This window comes from Prinia subflava, chromosome 35 (assembly GCF_021018805.1).
Source record: "Prinia subflava isolate CZ2003 ecotype Zambia chromosome 35, Cam_Psub_1.2, whole genome shotgun sequence".
In the NCBI taxonomy this organism is placed as follows: domain Eukaryota; kingdom Metazoa; phylum Chordata; class Aves; order Passeriformes; family Cisticolidae; genus Prinia; species Prinia subflava.
In genome coordinates, this window is record NC_086281.1 from 459,279 (window position 1) to 479,221 (window position 19,943).

Below are 19,943 nucleotides of genomic sequence, written 5' to 3' on the forward strand. Positions count from 1 at the left end.
GGGACCCCCGAACCCCCCGAGCCCCTCGAGGACCCCCCCCCCAATACCGGAGACCCCCGAGTGCGCCCGCAGCATCTTTATTACAAAAATTACAGCTCTTGTGACCCCCCCGGGGTCTGGGGGACCCCCCCGGACCCCCCCCGGACCCCCCCCGGACCCTCGGGACCCCTCCCGTGCCCCCCCGGACCCCTCCCGTGTCCCCCCCCCCGGTGACCCCGGCGCCGGTTCGGGGGTCGCAGCGATCCGGGGGTGCCCCCAGCCCCCGGCCGGGGGGTCTCGGTGGTCGTGGCTGGTTTCGGGGTGCCGGGGGGGGGGTCTCGGTGGTCGTGGGTGGTTTCGGGGTGCCGGGGGGGGTCTCGGTGGTCATGGCTGGTTTCGGGGTGCCGGGGGTGTCACCCCCGGGTGCTGCCCCCCCGCTCCCCCAGCAGCCAGTACGTGCGGAGCTTCCCCTTGCCCTGCGGGGGTACCGGGGGGTACCGGGGGGGCTTCACCCACCGGGCTGGGGGGGGGGGGGTCCCTATTGGGGCAGTTTGGGGGGGCTCGGGGCAGTTTGGGGGGCTCAGAGCAGTTTTAGGAGGGGTTGGGGCAGTTTGGGGGATTCGGGGCAGTTTGGGGGGGCTCGGGGCAGTTTTGGGGGGCTCAGAGCAGTTTTAGGAGGGTATTGGGGCAGTTTGGGGGATTCGGGGCAGTTTTGGGGGGTATTGGGGCAGTTTTGGGGGGGCTCGGGGCAGTTTGGAGGGGTTGGAGCAGTTTGGGAGGGCTCGGGGCATTTCGGGGGGGCTCAGAGTATTTTAGGGGGCTCAGAGCATTTTGGGGGGCTCAGAGCATTTTGGGGGGCTCGAGGCAGTCTGGGGGGGTTTGGGGGTCTCTGGGCAGTTTTGGGGGGCTCGGGGCAGTTTGGGGGGCTTGGGGCAGTTTGAGGAGGGTTGGGGCAGTTTGGGGGTATCAGGACATTTCGGGGGGCTCGGGGCATTTTGGGGGGCTCGGAACATTTCGGGGGTCTCAGGACTCACCTTCATCTCGACGTCTCCCCGCAGCTCCAGCTCGAAGCCCCCGAATTCCTCCAGCACGGCCTTGGTGACCTCTGAGATGTGAATCTTCAGGGCTGGGGGGGGGGGGGTGGGACCCTCAGCACCCCGCGGTGCCCCTGGGGTCACCCCCAATCCCCCCTGGGTGCCTCCCGATCCCCCTCGGGTGCCCCCTGATCCCTCCTGGGTGCCCCCTGATCCCCGTGGCTGCCCTCTGATCCCCCCCAAGCCCCCCGGGGTGTCCCCGAGCCCCCCCGGGTGCCCCCCGAGCCCCTCCGAGCCCCCCTGGGTCCCCCCCAGTGCCCCCCCCCATTCCCCCCGATCCCCCCGGTCCCCCCGAGCCCCCCCGGGTACCCCCCGTTCCCCCCCGTGCCTCCCGGTGCCCCCCCTGGGTGCCCCTGAGCCCCCCGGGTGCCCTCCGAGCCCCCCTGGGTGCCCCCCGAGCCCCCCCTGGTGCCCCCCGAGCCCCCCAATCCCCCCGGGTGCTCCCTGGGTGCCCCCCGATCCCCCCAGAGCCCCCCTGGGTGCCCCCTGATGCCCCCGGTCTCCCCCGATCCCCCCGGTCCCCCTGATCCCCCCGGTCTCCCCCGATCCCCCCGGTCCCCCCCGGTCCCCCCGGTCCCCCCCGGTCCCCCCGGTCCCCCCGGTCCCCGCTCACGCTCTCCGTTGGACTCCATGCGCGAGGCCGTGTTCACGGTGTCCCCGAACAGGCAGTACCCGCGGCATCTTCAGCCCCACCACGCCCGCGCACACCGGGCCTGGGGACACCGGGGTCACCCTGTGCCACCCGTGTCACCTGTGCCACCTCTGTGCCACCCTGTGCCCATCTGTGACACCCCTGTGCCACCCCGAGTCACCCCTGTGCCCGTCTGTGCCACCCTGAGTCACCCTGTGTCACCCCTGTCCCCTCCCAGGCGCCCAGGGAGTGCCCGGCCCCCGTCCCCTCTGGCTGTGCCCCTGTCCCTGTCCCTGTTCTTGTCCCTGTCTCTGTCTCATCTCCGTCCCCATTCCCATTCCCATTCCCACTCCCATTCCCATTCCCAGTGACTCCCAGTAACTCCCAGTAATCCCCACTGGTGTGGAGGCTGATGCCATTCCCATCCCCATTCCCATTCCCATTCCCATTCCCATTCCCATTCCCATTCCCATTCCCATTCCCAGTAACTCCCAGTAACTCCCAGTAACTCCCAGTAACTCCCACTGACTCCCAGTATCCGCACTGGTGTGGAGGCCGATGCCCATTCCCGTTCCCATTCCCATTCCCAGTAACTCCCAGTAACTCCAGTATCCGCACCGGTGTGGAGGCCGATGCCCATTCCCATTCCAGTAATTCCCAGTGACTCCCAGTGACTCCCAGTCACTCCCAGTCACTCCCAGTGACTCCAGTAACTCCAGTATCCGCACCGGTGTGGAGGCCGATGCCCATTCCCATTCCCAGTAATTCCCAGTGACTCCCAGTGACTCCCAGTGACTCCCAGTGACTCCCAGTAACTCCCAGTGACTCCCAGTGACTCCCAGTGACTCCCAGTGACTCCCAGTAACCGCACCGGTGTGGAGGCCGATGCCTGTCCCATTCCCATTCCCGTTCCCAGTAATTCCCAGTAATTCCCCAGTAACTCCCAGTGACTCCCAGTAACCCCCAGTAACCCCCAGTAACTCCAGTATCTGCACCGGTGTGGAGGCCGATGCCTGTCCCCATTCCCATTCCCAGTCACTCCCAGTAACCCCCAGTAACTCCAGTAACTCCCAGTAACTCCCAGTGACTCCCAGTCACTCCCAGTATCCCCACCGGTGTGGAGGCCGATGCCCATTCCCGTTCCCATTCCCATTCCCAGTAACTCCCAGTAACTCCCAGTAACTCCAGTATCCCCACCGGTGTGGAGGCCGATGCCCATTCCCATTCCCATTCCCATTCCCATTCCCAGTAACTCCCAGTGACTCCCAGTAACTCCAGTATCCCCACCGGTGTGGAGGCCGATGCCTGTCCCATTCCCATTCCCATTCCCATTCCCAGTAACTCCAGTAACTCCAGTATCCGCACCGGTGTGGAGGCCGATGCCCATTCCATTCCCATTCCCGTTCCCAGTAAACCCCAGTCACTCCCAGTCACTCCCAGTCACTCCCAGTATCCGCACCGGTGTGGAGGCCGATGCCTGTCCCCATTCCCATTCCCATTCCCAGTAACTCCCAGTAAATCCCAGTAATCCCCACCGTGTGGAGGCCGATGCGCAGCTCCAGCTGCTGCCGGGGCCGGTGCCGGATGCGGAACGAGCGGCCCGTCCCCATTCCCAGTAATTCCCAGTAATTCCCAGTGACTCCCAGTAACTCCCAGTGACTCCCAGTAACTCCAGTATCCGCACCGGTGTGGAGGCCGATGCCTGTCCCCATTCCCATTCCCATTCCCATTCCCATTCCCAGTAATTCCCAGTAACTCCCAGTAACTCCCAGTAACTCCCAGTATCCGCACCGGTGTGGAGGCCGATGCCCATTCCCGTTCCCATTCCATTCCCAGTAACTCCCAGTCACTCCCAGTAACTCCCAGTATCCCCACCGGTGTGGAGGCCGATGCCTGTCCCCATTCCCATTCCCAGTAACTCCCAGTGACTCCCAGTGACTCCCAGTGACTCCCAGTAACTCCCAGTATCCGCACCGGTGTGGAGGCCGATGCGCATTCCCGTTCCCATTCCCATTCCCAGTCACTCCAGTCACTCCAGTCACTCCCAGTCACTCCCAGTGACTCCCAGTAACCCCAGTATCCGCACCGGTGTGGAGGCCGATGCCTGTCCCCATTCCCATTCCCGTTCCCAGTGACTCCCAGTCACTCCAGTGACTCCCAGTAACTCCCAGTCACTCCCAGTAACTCCAGTGACTCCCCACCGGTGTGGAGGCCGATGCGCAGCTCCAGCTGCTGCCGGGGCCGGTGCCGGATGTGGAACGAGCGCCCGTCCCCATTCCATTCCCATTCCCAGTAATTCCCAGTGACTCCCAGTAACTCCCAGTGACTCCCAGTGACTCCCAGTGACTCCCAGTGACTCCCAGTGACTCCCAGTAACCCCAGTATCCGCACCGGTGTGGAGGCCGATGCGCAGCTCCAGCTGCTGCCGGGGCCGGTGCCGGATGCGGAACGAGCGCACGGCCTCGAGCAGCGCCAGCGCCATCCGCGCCACCTCCCGCGCGTGGCGCCGCCCGTTCCGCACCGGCAGCCCCGACACCACCATGTAGGCGTCCCCGATGGTCTCCACCTGCGGGAAAACGGGGAGAAAACGGGAAAAAAATGGGAAAAAACGGGGGGGAAAATGGGGAAAAAATGGGGAAAAAACGGAAAAAAAGGGGGAAAAAACGGGGAAAAAACGGGGAAAAAACGGGGAAAAAACGGGAAAAAACGGGGAAAAACTGGGGAAAAACTGGGGAAAAAACGGGGAAAAAATGGGGAAAAAAAACTGGGAAAAAACCGGAGAAAAATGGGAGAAAAAAATGGGGAAAAAACGGGGAAAAAAAAATGGGGAAAAAAACGGGGAAAAAATGGGGAAAAAATGCGAAAAAATGGGGAAAAAACGGGGAAAAAAATGGGGAAAAAATGGGGAAAAAATGGGGAAAAAACGGGGAAAAAACCCGGGGAAAAAAACGGGAAAAAACGGGGGAAAAAAACTGGGGAAAAAAACTGGGGAAAAAACGGGGAAAAAACGGGGAAAAATTAGAGAAAAAACGGGAAAAAAACCGGGGAAAAAAATGGGGGAAAAAATGGGGAAAAAAAGGGGAAAAAAACCGGGAAAAAACCAGCAAAAAACGGGAAAAACCTCGGGATTTCAGGTGTTTCCTGATCCTGGATTGTGGGTATTCCCTGATTCTGGATTTTGGGTATTCCCTGATTCTGTCATTCCCTCATTCTGGATTTTGGGTATTCCCTGATCCTGGTGTTCCCTGATTCTGGATTCCTGGGGTTCCCTGATTCTGTCATTCCCTCATTCTGGATTCCTGGGGTTCCCTGATTCTGGAGTTCTGATGTTTCCTGATCCTGGATTTTGGGTATTCCGTGATCCTGGGGTTCCCTGATTCTGGATTTTGGGTGCTCCCTGATTCTTTCATTCCCTGATTCTGGATTTTGGGTATTCCCTGATTCTTTCATTCCCTGATTCTGGATTTTGGGTGCTCCCTGATTCTGAGGTCCCCTCATTCTGGATTTCAGATGTTTCCTCATTCTGTCATTCCCTCATTCTGGATTTTGGGTATTCCCTGATTCTGGGGTTCTGCAGGGACACCCCGAGAGCACCCAGCACCTCCCCGCCTGTCCCCACCTGTCCCCAAACGTCCCAAACGTCCCCAAACGTCCCCCACGCGTCCCCCTGACCTTGTAGACGTCGAAGTTGTCGATGATGGCGTCGAAGCAGGTGTAGAGGTCGTTGAGCAGCGTCACCACCTGCATGGGGGTGCTCTGCGCCGACAGCGCCGTGAACCCCACGATGTCACTGAAGTAGATGGTGACACTGTCGAACGCCTCGGCCTGCACCGACTCCCCCCGCTTGAGCTGCTCCGCCACCGAGCTGGGGACACGGGGACACGGGGGGGACACGGGGACACGGGGGGGACAATGAGGGGGACACGGGGGACACGGGGACACGGGGACACGGGGGGGATACGGGGGAGACACGGGGGGGACAACAGGGGGGACAACAGGGGGGACAACAGGGGGGACAACAGGGGGGACAAGGGGGGACATGGGGGGACACAGGAGGGACACGGAGGGGACGCGGGGGGGACCTACGGGGGGACACGGGGGGACACGGGGGGACAATGGGAGGGACATGGGGGGACACAGGAGGGACACGGCGGTGACACGGGAGGACACCGGGAGGACACAGGGGGGACACGGGGGGGACACGGGGGGACACGGGGGACACGGGAGGGACACGGGAGGGACACGGGAGGGACACGGGGGGGACATGGGGGACACGGGAAGGACACGGGGGGACACGGGGGGACAATGGGAGGGACATGGGGGGACACAGGAGGGACACGGCGGGGACACGGGAGGGGACACGGGGGGAAACACGGGGGGGACACGGGAGGACAACGGGGGGGACACGAGGGGACACGGGAGGGGCACGGGGGGAACACGGGGGGGAAAAGGGGAAAAAGGGGGGAAAAAGGGGAGAAATAAGGGGAGAAAAAGGGGGGGAAAAGAGGGGGAATAAAATGGGGAAAAAGGGGGAAAAGGGGGGGAGAAAGGGGGAAAAAGGGGGGAAAGGGGGGAAAAGAGGGGGGGGGAGAGGGGGATAAAAGGGGGAAAGGGGAGAAAAAAAGGGGAAAAGGGGAAAAAAAGGAGGAAAAAGGGGTGTCAGCGTGGGTGCAGCCCCCCGGGAGCCCCCCGGGAGCCCCCCGGCCCGGCCCGGCCCGGCGCTCACTGGGGCAGGATCTGGTAGAGCAGCGCCTCCGCCTTGCGCTCTCCTCCAGGTACGCCTGGGTGCGCTCCTCCACCAGCTCCTCCAGGTTGTTGGCGTATTGCTCCATGCGCGACAGGAGGTTGTCCAGGATGTTGGTGGAGTTCTCCCTGCGGGAGCGGGGTCACCTCCAGCCTGGGGACCCTCCCTGAGGGTCACCTCTCACCTGGGGACGCTTTTTGGGGGTCACCTCCAGCCTGGGGACGCTCTTTGGGGGTCACCTCCCACCTGGGGATGCTTTCTGGGGTCACCTCCTGCCCGGGGACCCTGTTTGGGGTCACCTCCTGCCCGGGGACCCTCCCTGAGGGTCACCTCCCACCCGGGGATGCTTTTTGGGGATCACCTTCCACCTGCGGACCCTCCCTGAGCATCACTGCTCACCTGGGGATGCTTTCTGAGGGTCACCTCCTGCCCGGGGACCCTCCCTGAGGGTCACTGCTCACCTGGGGATGCTTTCTGGAAGTCACCTCCCTCCCAGGGACACTTTTTGGGGTCACCTCCCACCTGGGGACCTCTCTGGGGTCACCTCCTGCCCAGGGACGATTTTTGGGTGTCACCTGCCACCTGGGGACCCTCCCTGAGCATCACTGCTCACCTGGGGACCCTCTCTGGGGTCACCTCCTACCTGGGGACACTTTTTGGGGGTCACCTGCCGCCCAAAGCCCCTCTCTGGATGTCACCCCTCACCCAGGGACCCTCTCTGGATGTCACCCCTCACGTCCTCAGGGTCACCGCCCACACAGGAACCCCCCTCTGGAGACCCCCCCTCACCCAGGGACCCTCTCTGGATGTCACCCCTCACCCAGGGACCCTCTCTGGAGACCCCCCCTCACCCAGGGACCCTTCCTGGAGACCCCCCTCACCCAGGGACCCTCTCTGGATGTCACCCCTCACCCAGGACCCTCTCTGGAGACCCCCCCTCACCCAGGGACCCTCTCTGGATGTCACCCCTCACCCAGGGCCCCTTTTGGGGGTCACCCCCGGCCCGGCACCTGTTGAACTTGCGGAGCTGGACCTTGATGTGGTTGAAGTCGGGGCGCTCCAGGGCGTCCTCGGCCCAGCAGAGCTGCATCAGCTGCCCCAGCTCCTCCAGCTGCCCGCCCACGCTGGCCGAGGGCCGGAAGCTCGGCCGCTCGCCGCTCTTCACCCGCTCGATGATCTCTGCGGGACGGGGACGCGTCAGGGCGGGCAGCGCCCGGGGGGATGGACAGGGGGTCCGGGAACCCGACAGGGGGTCCGGGAACCCGTCAGGGGGTCCGGGAACCCGACAGGGGGTCCGGGAACCCGACAGGGGGTCCGGGAACCCAGTGGCCAGTCCAGAAATCCAGTGGCCAGTCCAGGAACCCAGTGGCCAGTCCAGGAACCCAGTGGCCAGTCCAGGAATCCAGTGGCCAGTCCAGGAACCCAGTGGCCAGTCCAGGAACCCAGTGGCCAGTCCAGGAATCCAGTGGCCAGTCCAGAAATCCAGTGGCCAGTCCAGGAACCCAGTGGCCAGTCCAGGAACCCAGTGGCCAGTCCACAAAGTCATCAGCAGGTCCAAGAACTCATTAACGGGTCCAAGAACCCATTAATGGATCCAAGAATCTGTCAGTGGGTCCAGAAACTCATCAGCCAGTCCAGGAACCCGTCAGTGGGTCCAGGAACCCAGTGGCCAGTCCAGGAACCCAGTGGCCAGTCCAGGAACCCGTCAGCAGGTCCAGGAACCCGTCAGCAGGTCCAGGAACCCGTCAGTGGGTCGAGGAACCCATCAGCCAGTCCAGGAACTCATCAGCAGGTCCAAGAACCCATCAGCAGGTCCAGGAAGCCAATGGCCAGTCCACAAAGTCATCAGCAGGTCCAAGAACTCATCAGTGGGTCCAAAAACCCAACAGCCAGTCTGATAACCCATCATGAGGTCCAAGAACCCATTAATGGTTCCGAAAGCCCAATGGCCAGTCCAGAAACCCCTCAGCAGGTCCAGGAACCCATCAGAAAGTCCAAGAACCCCTCACCAGGTCCAGCCACCCACCAACACGTCCCAGACCCCACCGACGGTTCCAACCACCGTCCACACCATCCAGCACCCCCCCAGCTGGTCTGGCCAGCCCCACCGTGTCCCCACCGTGTCCCCCCGGTGTCCCCCCGTGTCCCCGCCGTGTCCCCGGTGTCCCCGCAGACCTTTGGGGCTGAGGTCCATGTCCCCCCGTGTCCCCCCCCGTGTGTCCCCCCGTGTCCCCCCGTGTCCCCCCGGTGTCCCCGCAGACCTTTGGGGCTGAGGTCCATGTCCCCCCCGTGTCCCCACCGTGTCCCCCCTGTATCCCCACCGTATCCCCCTGGTGTCCCAGCCATGTCCTCCCCGTGTCCCCCCGTGTCCCCCCCGTGTCCTGCCCGTGTCCCCGGTGTCCCCGGTGTCCCCCGCAGACCTTTGGGGCTGAGGTCCATGTCCCCCCGTGTCCCCCCCCCGTGTCCCCCCGGTGTCCCCGGTGTCCCCGCAGACCTTTGGGGCTGAGGTCCATGTCCCCCCCGTGTCCCCCCCGTGTCCCCCCGTGTCCCCCCGGTGTCCCCCCCCCGTGTCCCCCCGGTGTCCCCGCAGACCTTTGGGGCTGAGGTCCATGTCCCCCCGTGTCCCCCCCCCGTGTCTCCCCCCGTGTTCCCCCCCGTGTCCCCCCACGTGTTCCTCCCCGTGTCCCCCCGTGTCTCCCCCCGTGTTCCCCCCCGGTGTCCCCGGTGTCCCCACAGACCTTTGGGGCTGAGGTCCATGTCCCCCCCGTGTCCCCGCCGTGTCCCCCCCCGTGTCCCCCCCGTGTCCCCCCCGTGTCCCCGGTGTCCCCCAGACCTTTGGGGCTGAGCTCCAGCCCCTCCACGTGGAAGGCGCCGCGGCGCAGCGCGATCTCCTGCAGGATGATGCCGAAGCTGTAAACGTCGCCCTTCTGCGTCCCCCGCGCCGGCGGCGCCTCCATCCGCAGCAGCTCCGGCGCCGTCCAGAGCTTCTCTGCGGCACCGGGGACGGGTGAGACCGGGGACAGCGGGGACAACGGGGGGACAGCGGGGGACAGCCAGGGGACACCCAGGGACACACAGGAACACCCAGGGGGGGATTCGGGGACACCCAGGGACACTCAGGGACACTCAGGGACACTCAGGGGGGGATTTGGGGACACCCAGGAACACCCAGGGACATTCAGGGGACACCCAGGGACACCCAGGGGACACCCAGGGACACCCAGGGAACACCCAGGGGACACTCAGGGGACACCAGGGGACACTGGGGGTCTCACTGGCGAACAGCGCGTGGCTGTCATCGCCGTCGGGAGCCACCCAGGGACACTCAGGGGACACTCAGGGACACTCAGGGACACCCAGGGGACACTCAGGGACACTCAGGAACACCCAGGGACACTCAGGGGACACCCAGGGGACACTGGGGGTCTCACTGGCGAACAGCGCGTGGCTGTCGTCGCCGTCGGGGCCCACCCAGGGACACCCAGGGGACACCAGGGGACACTCAGGGGACACCCAGGGGACACTCAGGGGACACCAGGGGACACCCAGGGGACACTGGGGGTCTCACTGGCGAAGAGCGCGTGGCTGTCGTCGCCGTCGGGGGCGATCCTGAAGCTGCCCAGGCCGTAGTCGGTGATTTTGAGCACGAAGCGCGAATCCACCACGCAGTTGGAGGATTTGAGGTTCCCGTGCGAGACGATGGCGCCGCTGTGCAGGAACTGCATCCCCTGCGGGCACGGGGGGTCGGGCACGGCCGGGGGGCACGGGGGGCACGGGGAGATGTGGGGTGGGGGAGAGAGGTGGGGTGGGGGACCCTCGTGGGGTGGGGAACCCCATGGGGTGGGACCATCATGGGGGGGATCCCTGTGGGATGGGGGATCCCCATGAAATGAGGGATCCCCCCGGGGTGGGGGATCCCTGTGGAATGGAGGATCTCTGTGGGATGGGGAACCCCTCTGGGATGGGGGATCCCCGTGGGGTGGGGGATCCATGAGGGGTGGGGGATCCCTGTGGAATGGAAGATCTCTGTGGGATGGGGGATCCCTGTGGGGCAGTGAATCCTCGTGGAATGAGGGATCCCCATGGGGTGGGGAACCCCTGTGGGGTGGGGGAGACCTTTGGGATGGGGGGTATCCCTGTGGGATTGGGGACCCCCACGGGACAGTGAATCCCTGTGGGATGGGGGACCCTCATAGGGTGGGATCCCCGTTGGATGGGGGACCCCTGTGGGGTGGGGGATCCCCATGGGATGGGGGGTTCCTGTGGGATGGGATCCCTGTGGGATGGGGACACCTTTGGGATGGGGGACCCCTCTGAGATGGGGGATCCCCATGGGGTGGGATCCCTGTGGAATGAGGGATCCCTGTGGGGTGAGGGATCTCCATGGGGGGAATCGCTGTGGGGTGGGGAGACCTTTGGGATGGGGGATCCCTGTGGAATGGGGGGTTCCTGTGGGGTGGGGAGACCTTTGGGATGTGGGACCCCCATGGGACAGTGAATCCCTGTGGGATGGGGGACCCTCATAGGGTGGGATCCCCGTTGGATGGGGGACCCCTGTGGGGTGGGGGATCCCTTTGGGATGTAGGACCCCCACAGGACAGTGAATCCCTGTGAAATGAGGGATCCCTGTGGGGTGGGGGGTTCCTGTGGCATTGGGGACCCCCATGGGGTGGGATCCCCATTGGGGATGGGGGATCCCTGTGGAATGGGGAATCCCTGTGGGATTGGGGACCCCCACAGGACAGTGAATCCCTGTGGGATGGGGGGTTCCCGTGGGATGGGAGGTTCCTGTAGGATGGGGGATCCCATGGAATGAGGGACCCCCACGGAATGGGGGATCCCCGTGGGATCAGGACCTCCCCACGGTTGGGACCCCCCAGGAACTCCCCCCGTACCTTGACGATGTCGAGGGTGAGGGAGTAGCGGAACATCCAGTCCAGCGTGATGCTCTCGTTCTCCAGGATGTCCTGGGGGTCGCGGGGGTGAGGGGGGCCCGGCCGGGGGTCCCACAGCCCCGGGCGGGGGTCCCGCTCCTCCCGCACAGCCCCGGGCGGGGGTCCCGCTCCTTGTACAGCCCCGGGCGGGGGTCCCGCTCCCCGGGCAGCCCCGGGCGGGGGTCCCGCTCCCCGGGCAGCCCCGGGCGGGGGTCCCGCTCCCCGCGCAGCCCCGGGCGGGGGTCCCGCTCCTGGTACAGCCCCGGGCCGGGGTCCCGCTCCCCGCGCAGCCCCGGGCGGGGGTCCCGCTCCCCGCACAGCCCCGGGCGGGGGTCCCGCTCCCCGGGCGGGGGTCCCGCTCCTCCCGCACAGCCCCGGGCGGGGGTCCCGCTCCTCCCGCACAGCCCCGGGCGGGGGTCCCGCTCCTCCCGCACAGCCCCGGGCGGGGGTCCCGCTCCTTGTGCAGCCCCGGGCGGGGGTCCCGCTCCCCCCGCGCAGCCCCGGGCCGGGGTCCCGCTCCCCCCGCACAGCCCCGGGCCGGGGTCCCGCTCCCCCCGCACAGCCCCGGGCGGGGGTCCCGCTCCCCGCACAGCCCCGGGCGGGGGTCCCGCGCCCCGGGCAGCCCCGGGCGGGGGTCCCGCGCCCCGGGCGGGGGTCCCGGCCGTACCTGCAGGCTCCCCCGCGGGCAGTACTCGGTCAGGATGCAGATGTTGGGGGGGTCGATGCAGGCGCCCACGAACCGCGTCAGGTGCTCGTTCTGCACGTCCCGCATCTGCCGGGGCGGGGGGCGGGGGTGGGCCGGGGTCCCGCCGGGGGTGGGGACCCCCCCGTGTCCCCTCCCCCGGCCCGGGGACACCCCGGGGTCCCCCACGTACGTGCTTGAGCTCGAACAGGACCTTGCGCGTCAGCTCGATGCGCTTGCGGTTCACGTGCTTGACGGCCACCAGGTTACCCTGGGGGACACGGGGGACACTGGGGACACTGGGGACACGGGGATGGGGACACTGGGGACACGGGGGGTGGGGACACGGCCCGTGGGTGTCCCCCCTGCTCCCCCCTGCCCCCGTACCTTGTAGTAGGCGGTCTTGGCGTACACCTGGAACTGCCCCTCCGTGGTCATCAGGGAGCCGTAGTTGGAGCCCCTCTGCGCCAGGGGTGTGGGGTGAGCCCGGGCACCCCAAACCTCCCTTCCCGAACCCCCGAGAGGGGCTGGGGGGAGCCCGGGCACCCCAAACCTCCCGCCCCGGCCACCGAGAGGGGCTGGGGGGAGCCCGGGCACCCCAAACCTCCCGCCCCGCGCCCCCGAGAGGGGCTGAGGGGTGACATCCCCGGTCCTTGAGCGGGGCCGGGCCGTGACCCCGGGCTCCGGTCCCCAAGAGGAGCCCTGGGGTGACCGCAGCCCCTCTCCCCTCTTCCCCCGGGTCCCCCCGGGTCCCCCCCGGTCCCCCCCGGTCCCTCTCCCCTCGGTCCCCCCAGTCCCCCCGATCCCCCGGGTCCCCTCGGTCCCCCCTGTCCCCCCCGATCCCCCCGGTCCCCCGGGTCTCCCCCTGGTCCTCCCCGGTCCCCCCGGTCCCCCCGATCCCCCGGGTCCCCTCGGTCCCCCCTGTCCCCCCCGATCCCCCCGGTCCCCCCCAGCCCCTCTTCCCCTGATCCCCCCGGGTCCCCCCGGTCGCCCCAGCCCCTCTCCCCTCGGTCGCCCCCGGTGCCCTCGGTCCCCCCGATCCCCCCGCGGTGCCCACCAGGGACAGGGTGAGTTTGCTGCCCGCGCTCCTCAGGTGTTTCTCCAGGCTGCTCATCTGCACGTCCTCCCAGCGCACCCGCCACAGCTCCGCCGCCAGCTCCTTCTCCAGCTGCAGCTTCCTGCGCCCGGCGGGGGCGGTGAGACCCCGGCCCGGCCCCCGCCCCGCCCGGGGGTCCCCGGCCCGCGTCCCCCGCCCCACCCGGGGGTCCCTGTCCCACCCTGGGGTCCCCGGCCCGCGCCCTCCGCTTCCCCCGGGGGTCCCCGGCCCGCGCCCCCCGCCCCGCCCGGGGGTCCCCGCCCCACCCGGGGTTCCCCGCCCCGGCCCGCGCCCCCCGCCCCGCCCGAGGGTCCCTGCCCCACCCGGGGGTCCCCGGCCCGCGTCCCCCGCCCCACCCGGGGGTCCCTGGCCCACTCGGGGGTCCCCGCACCTGTAGATGAAGAAGGAGGTGGCGGTGATGGCTGTGAGGATCAGGCTGACCACGAGCGACAGCACCTCCAGCGTGGACAGCGAGGCTGCGGGGACACGAGGGGACGCTCAGGGCCCGGGGGGGGTGGGCGGGGGTCCCGGGGATCCCCCCCCTCACCTTTGCGGCACTGGGGGTCGCTGCCCTCGAAGCCGCAGGGGGGGACATCGGGCGGGACCGCGTTCCCCGGCCAGTGGATCTCTCGGCCCGGCACCATCTCGATCTTCTTGGTGGTGCCGTTGTAGTTGGCCACGATCTTTGGGGTGGGGGCGACAAGGAATGGGTGGGGGGAAGCCCCGGGACCCCCCCGGAGCCCCCCGGGCCCGGCTCAGTCCGTGCCCCACCTGGGCGTGCCCACTGCCCACCTGGGGCTGTCCCCCTGCCCCCCCTGGCACCATCCGTGCCCCACCTGGGGCTGCTCCTGCCCCCCTGGCACCAGGTGAGCCCCGGACCCCCCTGGACCCCCCCGGACTCCCCCGGACCCCCCCGGGGCTCACCTGGAAGTCCCGGGGCTCACCTGGAAGTCCCCCCGGGGCTCACCTGGAAGTCCCCCCGGGGCTCACCTGGAAGTCCCCCCGGGCTCACCTGGAAGTCCCCCCGGGGCTCACCTGGAAGTCCCGGGGCTCACCTGGAAGTCCCCCCGGGGCTCACCTGGAAGTCCCCCCGCTCGGGGTCCATGTCCCACAGGGAGAAGTCGCTCTCGCGGTCCCCCTGCTCGTCGATCCTGAGGAAGCCGGTGACACCTGGGGGGACAGGGGGGGCCGTGAGGGGCTGGGGGGGCCCCGAGGGGGGCTCCGGTCCCAAAATATCAACCTGGGAGGGGGCTGGGGGGCGGGGCTGGGACTGGGGACACCGGGCTGGGACGGGGACGGGGCTGGGGACACGGAAAGGACGGGAACGGGGACATGGAAAGGATGGGGACGGGGATGGGGACAGGTTGGGGACACGGAAAGGACGGGGACGGGGACAGGGACAGGACGGGGACAGGTTGGGGACACGGAAAGGACGGGGACGGGACAAGGGGGAGATAGGGACACGGAAAGGACGGGAACGGGGACAGGATGGGGACTGGGATGGGGACACGGACAGGACGGGGATGGGACAGGGCGGAGATGGGGACAGGGACAGGATGGGGACAGGGCGGGCTGGGGACAGCACGGGCCCGGCTGTCACCGTAGAAGGTGCGGTTCCACATCTGCCGGGTGATGGCCGCGGTGTCGCCCACGGAGCCGCCGCGCTCCAGGGTCTCGTTGAGGGCGTGGGCGTAGAGCAGGACCCCGTCGTGGAAGGCGGCGGCGATGAAATTCATCTGGGGACAGCGCGGGGACAGCGCGGGGACAGCGCGGGGACAGGACACAGCTGGGGGGGGTCCCTGTCCCCCGGAGCCGTCCCGTGTCCCCTGGCAGCTCCGGCTGTGTCCTGTGTTCCCGTATCCCCTTGTCCCCGTTGTCCCCAGCTCCATCCCGTGTCTCTGTTGTCTCCAGCTCACCGCTGTCCCCCCCAGCCAGGTGTCCCCGTTCCGTGTTCCCCCAGCCCGGTGTCCCCTCCAGCCCCCCGGTGTCCCCCCAGCCCTGTATCCCCCCACAGCCCGGTGTCCCCGCAGCCCCCCGGTGTCCCCTGGTGTCCCCTCTCCGTGTCCCACCAGCTCGGTGTCCCCCCCAGCCCGGTGTCCCCTCTCCGTGTCCCACCAGCCCGGTCTCCCCGCTGTTCCCCCCAGCCCGGTGTCCCCGGTGTCCCCGGTGTCCCCTCTCCGTGTCCCACCAGCCCGGTGTCCCCGGTGTCCCCCGGTGTCCCCTCTCCGTGTCCCCCCCAGCCCGGTGTCCCCCCAGCCCCGTGTCCCCGGTGTCCCCCGGTGTCCCCTCTCCGTGTCCCACCAGCCCGGTGTCCCCCCAGTCCGGTGTCCCCGCTGTCCCCTCTCCGTGTCCCCCGCTGTCCCCCGGTGTCCCCTCTCCGTGTCCCACCAGCCCGGTGTCCCCCCAGTCCGGTGTCCCCGCTGTCCCCTCTCCGTGTCCCCCGCTGTCCCCCGGTGTCCCCTCTCCGTGTCCCCCCAGCCCCCCGGTGTCCCCGCTGTCCCCGCTGTCCCCTCTCCGTGTCCCACCAGCCCGTCCTCCATGGAGAAGTTGAAATGTTCCCGCGCCTCCTCCTTGAGGCGCTGCAGGAAGCGCCGGTACTCGGCGTTCTCGGGCTCCTTGTAGGTGATGATGGTGACAGCCTGGGGGACAGGGGCTGCACTGACACACCTGGGCTGCACAGACACACCTGGGGATGCACAGACACACCTGGGTGTGCACAGACACACCTGGGCTGGACTGACACACCTGGGTGTGCACAGACACACCTGGGTGTGCACAGACACACCTGGGCTGCACAGACACACCTGGGTGTGCACAGACACACCTGGGTGTGCACAGACACACCTGGGCTGGACTGACACACCTGGGTGTGCACAGACACACCTGGGTGTGCACAGACACACCTGGGGATGCACAGACACACCTGGGCTGGACTGACACACCTGGGTGTGCACAGACACACCTGGGCAGGACTGACACACCTGGGTGTGCACAGACACACCTGGGGCTGCCCCCCTGCCCACCTGGCACCGTCCGTGCCCCCCCTGGGTGTGCCCCCCTGGCACCCGGCACCATCTGGGCCCCACCTGTGGCTGCCCCCCTGCCCACCTGGGGCTGCTCCTGCCCCCCTGGCACCGTCCGTGCCCCACCTGCCCACCTGGGTGTGCCCCCAGCCCACCTGGGTGTGCCCCCAGCCCACCCGGGTGTGCCCCCTGCCCACCTGGCACCGTCTGTGCCCCACCTGTGGCTGCCCCCCTGCCCACCTGGGGCTGTTCCTGCCCCCCTGGCACCGCCCGTGCCCCACCTGCCCGCGGCCCCGCCCTCACCTGGAAGGCGCGGCGGGCGCGCGCGTCGTGCGCGTCCCCGCGGCGCCAGGGCCGGCGGGGCTGTGGCGAGTGCTGGCCCTGCAGGCTGGCCCCCAGCGGGTCGATGTAGAAGAAGGCGAAGTCGCCCCCCGTGAGCCCCTCGAGCTCCGCCCGCAGCAGCAGCGCCCGCAGCGTGTCCGGGGCGCAGCACAGGTACACGACTGAGGGGACAAGGGACATTGGGGACACGACTGAGGGGACAAGGGACATTGGGGACATTGGGGACACGACTGAGGGGACAGGGGAGACGTCTGTGACACAGGGACATGACTGAGGGGACAGGGGACACGACTGAGGAGACAAGGGACATTGGGGACATTGGGGACACGACTGTGGGGACACGGGGACACGACTGCGGGGACACGAGGACACCTACGAGACACGGGGACACGGGGACAGGTACACGACTGCGGGGACAGGGGACAGGTACGGGACTGCGGGGACAAGGGACACGACTGTGGGAACACGACTGCGGGGACAGGGGACATGGGGACACGACTGCGGGGACACGGGGACACGACTGTGGGGACAGGGGGACAGGTACACGACACGGGGACACGGGGACACGGCCCGTGGAGCCGGGACCCCCGGGGGCCAGGGACCCCCGCCCCGAGCCCTGAGACAGCCCGGAGACCCCAGCCCCGCGCCCCGGGGCCCCCTGGGTATTGTGTGACCCGGGCCTGAGACCCCCAACCCCCTTGGAGACCCCAGCCCCGCGCCCCGGGAGTGCCCTGGAGATCCCTGGAGACCCCGGGAGACCCCCAGAGACCCCAGCCCCGCACCCCGGGGCTCCCCGGTTATCGTGTGACACCGACCCGAGACCCCCAACCCCCTTGGAGACCCCAGCCCCGCACCCCGAGACAGCCCAGAGACCCCAGCCCCGCATCCCCAGAGACCCCCAGAGACCCCCAGAGACCCCAGCCCCGCTCCCCGGGCCCCCCCGGCCGTTGCGTGCCACGGGCGCGGCCGGCGGTGCCCCCGGGCCGGGGGTCCCGACCCCTCTGCCGGCCCCCCCCGTGCCCTGCCCGGCGCTGCCCCGGGCTCCGGGCCGAGCTTTTCCTGTTTTCCCGACTCCGCTTCCTCCTCCCCGCGGCCCTGATGGATTCCCGGCGACACCGTGACCCCGGGGCTGCCCCGGGCCCCGCCGCGGCCCCTCCGCCACCCCCGGGGCCCCAAAATTCACCCCCGCCCGCGGGGGAGCGCCCCCCGCCCGCCCCGGGGCTCCCGGTGCTCCCCGGTGTCACCCGCGGAACCGGACAGAGCCATCCCGGGGGGACACCGGGACAGGTGACAGCGCCCTGAGACCCCCGTGGGACACGGGGTGGGGATGGGCCTGGGGGATCCCGAGGGTCAGGGTGGGGCAGGGGCAGCGGGGGGGTGCGTGGGACACGCGTGTATGGATGTGACAGGCGTGTGCTGCCGTGAACAGCCGTGTACAGCCGTGAACAGCCGTGAATAACAATGTACAGACATGTGCAGCCATGTACAGCTGTGTACAGCCATGAACAACCATGCACAGCCATGAATAACCATGAACAGCCATGTACAGCCATGTACAGCCATGTACAGCCATGAATAACCATGAACAGCCGTGAACAGTCATGAATAACCGTGAACAGCCATGAACAGCCGCACACAGATGTGCACGGCTGTGACACCTGTGACCAGCCATGAACAGCCATGAACAGCCGTGTACAGCTGTGTACAGCCATGAACACCCACGAAACCCCCGTGTGAGGCCGGGCACGGCTGGGCACACCCAGGAACCCCGGAAAGTCCCGCACAGCCATGTATGGCCATGGGCACCCGTGCCCAGGCGTGCCGAGCCTGGCACTCCCGTGGGCACCGGCGTGGGGCTGAGGCCTCCCGTGTGGGGCTGGGCACCCCCGAGTGAGGCTGAGCACCCCCGAGTGGGGCTGAGCACCCCCGAGTGGGGCTGAGCACCCCCGGTGGGGCTGAGCCCTCCCCAGTGGGGCTGAGCACCCCCGAGTGGGGCTGAGCACCCCCGAGTGGGGCTGAGCCCTCCCCAGTGGGGCTGAGCACCCCCGGGTGGGGCTGGGTACCCCCGAGTGGGGCTGTGCCCTCCCGGGTGGGGCTGAGCACCCCCAGGGTGGGGCTGAGCACCCCCGGGTGGGGCTGAGCACCCCCGGGTGGGGCTGTGCCCTCCCGAGTGGGGCTGAGCACCCCAGGGTGGGGCCGTGCACCGCCCCGTCCCCCTCCCCGTCCCCCTCCCGGTGCCCCCCGTCCCCCTCCCGGTGCCCCCCGTCCCCCTCCCGCTGCCCCCGTCCCCCCGCACTCACTGCGCCCCTTCGCCTTGATCTCCTGGATGATGAAGGAGAAATCTCCGCCGTCCCCGAACACCACCACTTCCCTGACCGTGAGGTTGCGCAGGGTGGGCAGCTGCACGTACAGACCCTCGGCGGCGAAATAGTGCGGCCGGTCGCCCACCCGCTCGTCCCAGTACACCACCAGCGCCCGCCGCGTCCAGTTAAAGCGCCGGTGCAGCTGCACTCCCAGTTCTCCCAGTTTGCGGTGGCTGGGGCCGGCGCGGGTGGTGGAGCGGTACTGCTCGCTCTTGTCGTCGAAGGCGTGAGCGGCGGCGCCGGCGGTGACCAGCGGCAGCTGCCAGTGGCTACAGAACCGGGCCACCGGCGCCGCCGAGTACTCGCAGCCGGGGCCCAGGAAGGCGGCGGGCTGGTGGGCGAGCCGCAGGTCCACGGCCACCAGCGGCGCGGCCATGTCCGAGCACAGCCCGTGGCGATCCTCGCTGCTGCCGAACACCCAGCGCACGGTGAAACCGGGCAGCAGATCCGGCCGGGAATTAACGGCGGCGGCGGCCAAGCGAACGGCGGGACCCACGCGCGGCCAAGCCCACGGGTACGTGAGGTTGTGGCGGGGCAGAACCACGGCGAGGGTGAGCGGGGCCGGGGCTGTCCCGGCGGCCGGGAGCAGGGCCAGCAGCGGGGCCAGCAGCGGGGCCAGCAGCGGGGCCAGCACCGCCGGCATCGCCCACGGACGGAGAGTGGCGTGTCCCACCCCCGCGGCGGGGCTGAGCCCTCGCTCGCCGCCCCCACTGGTGACACAAAGGGCCGTGATCATCCACACCGAGTTAACTCCTTCCTGCCCGCTGCCCCCGCCGCATTCCGGCCGGGAAGGGCGGCGGACGGGGCCGCCCGCGGGGGGGTGGGGACGGTGCCACCCGTGGGGAGGCGGGACGGGGTTTGGGGCGGGGGGCGATGGGTGGGGGGCTGTGTGTGCCCTCCGCGAGTGGGGTCCTGGCCGCCGCCACCCCCCGGGTGCTGCCGCTGGCTTGGGGGGCTGAGAAGCTCCTCAGGGTGCGGGGACATCCCAGGGCTCGGACCCCGCGCTGTCCCCACGGAGCCTTCGCTCAATCCCGGGGGGCCCGGGGGGCTCGGGA

At 68.5% G+C, this 19,943-nt stretch overlaps 1 protein-coding gene across 1 annotated transcript; it reads right to left on the reverse strand.

Moving 5' to 3' along the window:
- Positions 1 to 227: 227 nt before the first annotated feature.
- On the reverse strand, positions 228 to 19,679 carry NPR1 (natriuretic peptide receptor 1). Its single transcript, XM_063421121.1, is given in 23 exon segments — positions 228 to 455; positions 1,014 to 1,105; positions 1,687 to 1,744; positions 1,746 to 1,786; positions 4,096 to 4,270; positions 5,377 to 5,569; positions 6,431 to 6,470; positions 6,473 to 6,576; positions 7,459 to 7,627; positions 9,282 to 9,437; positions 10,017 to 10,176; positions 11,344 to 11,415; positions 12,050 to 12,154; positions 12,258 to 12,335; positions 12,452 to 12,526; positions 13,122 to 13,242; positions 13,552 to 13,636; positions 13,708 to 13,843; positions 14,239 to 14,330; positions 14,761 to 14,896; positions 15,686 to 15,799; positions 16,487 to 16,686; positions 18,826 to 19,679. Coding segments are annotated over 23 exon segments (3,264 nt in total). The 5' UTR covers positions 19,625 to 19,679; the 3' UTR covers positions 228 to 392.
- Between the last annotated feature and the right edge of the window lie 264 nt (positions 19,680 to 19,943).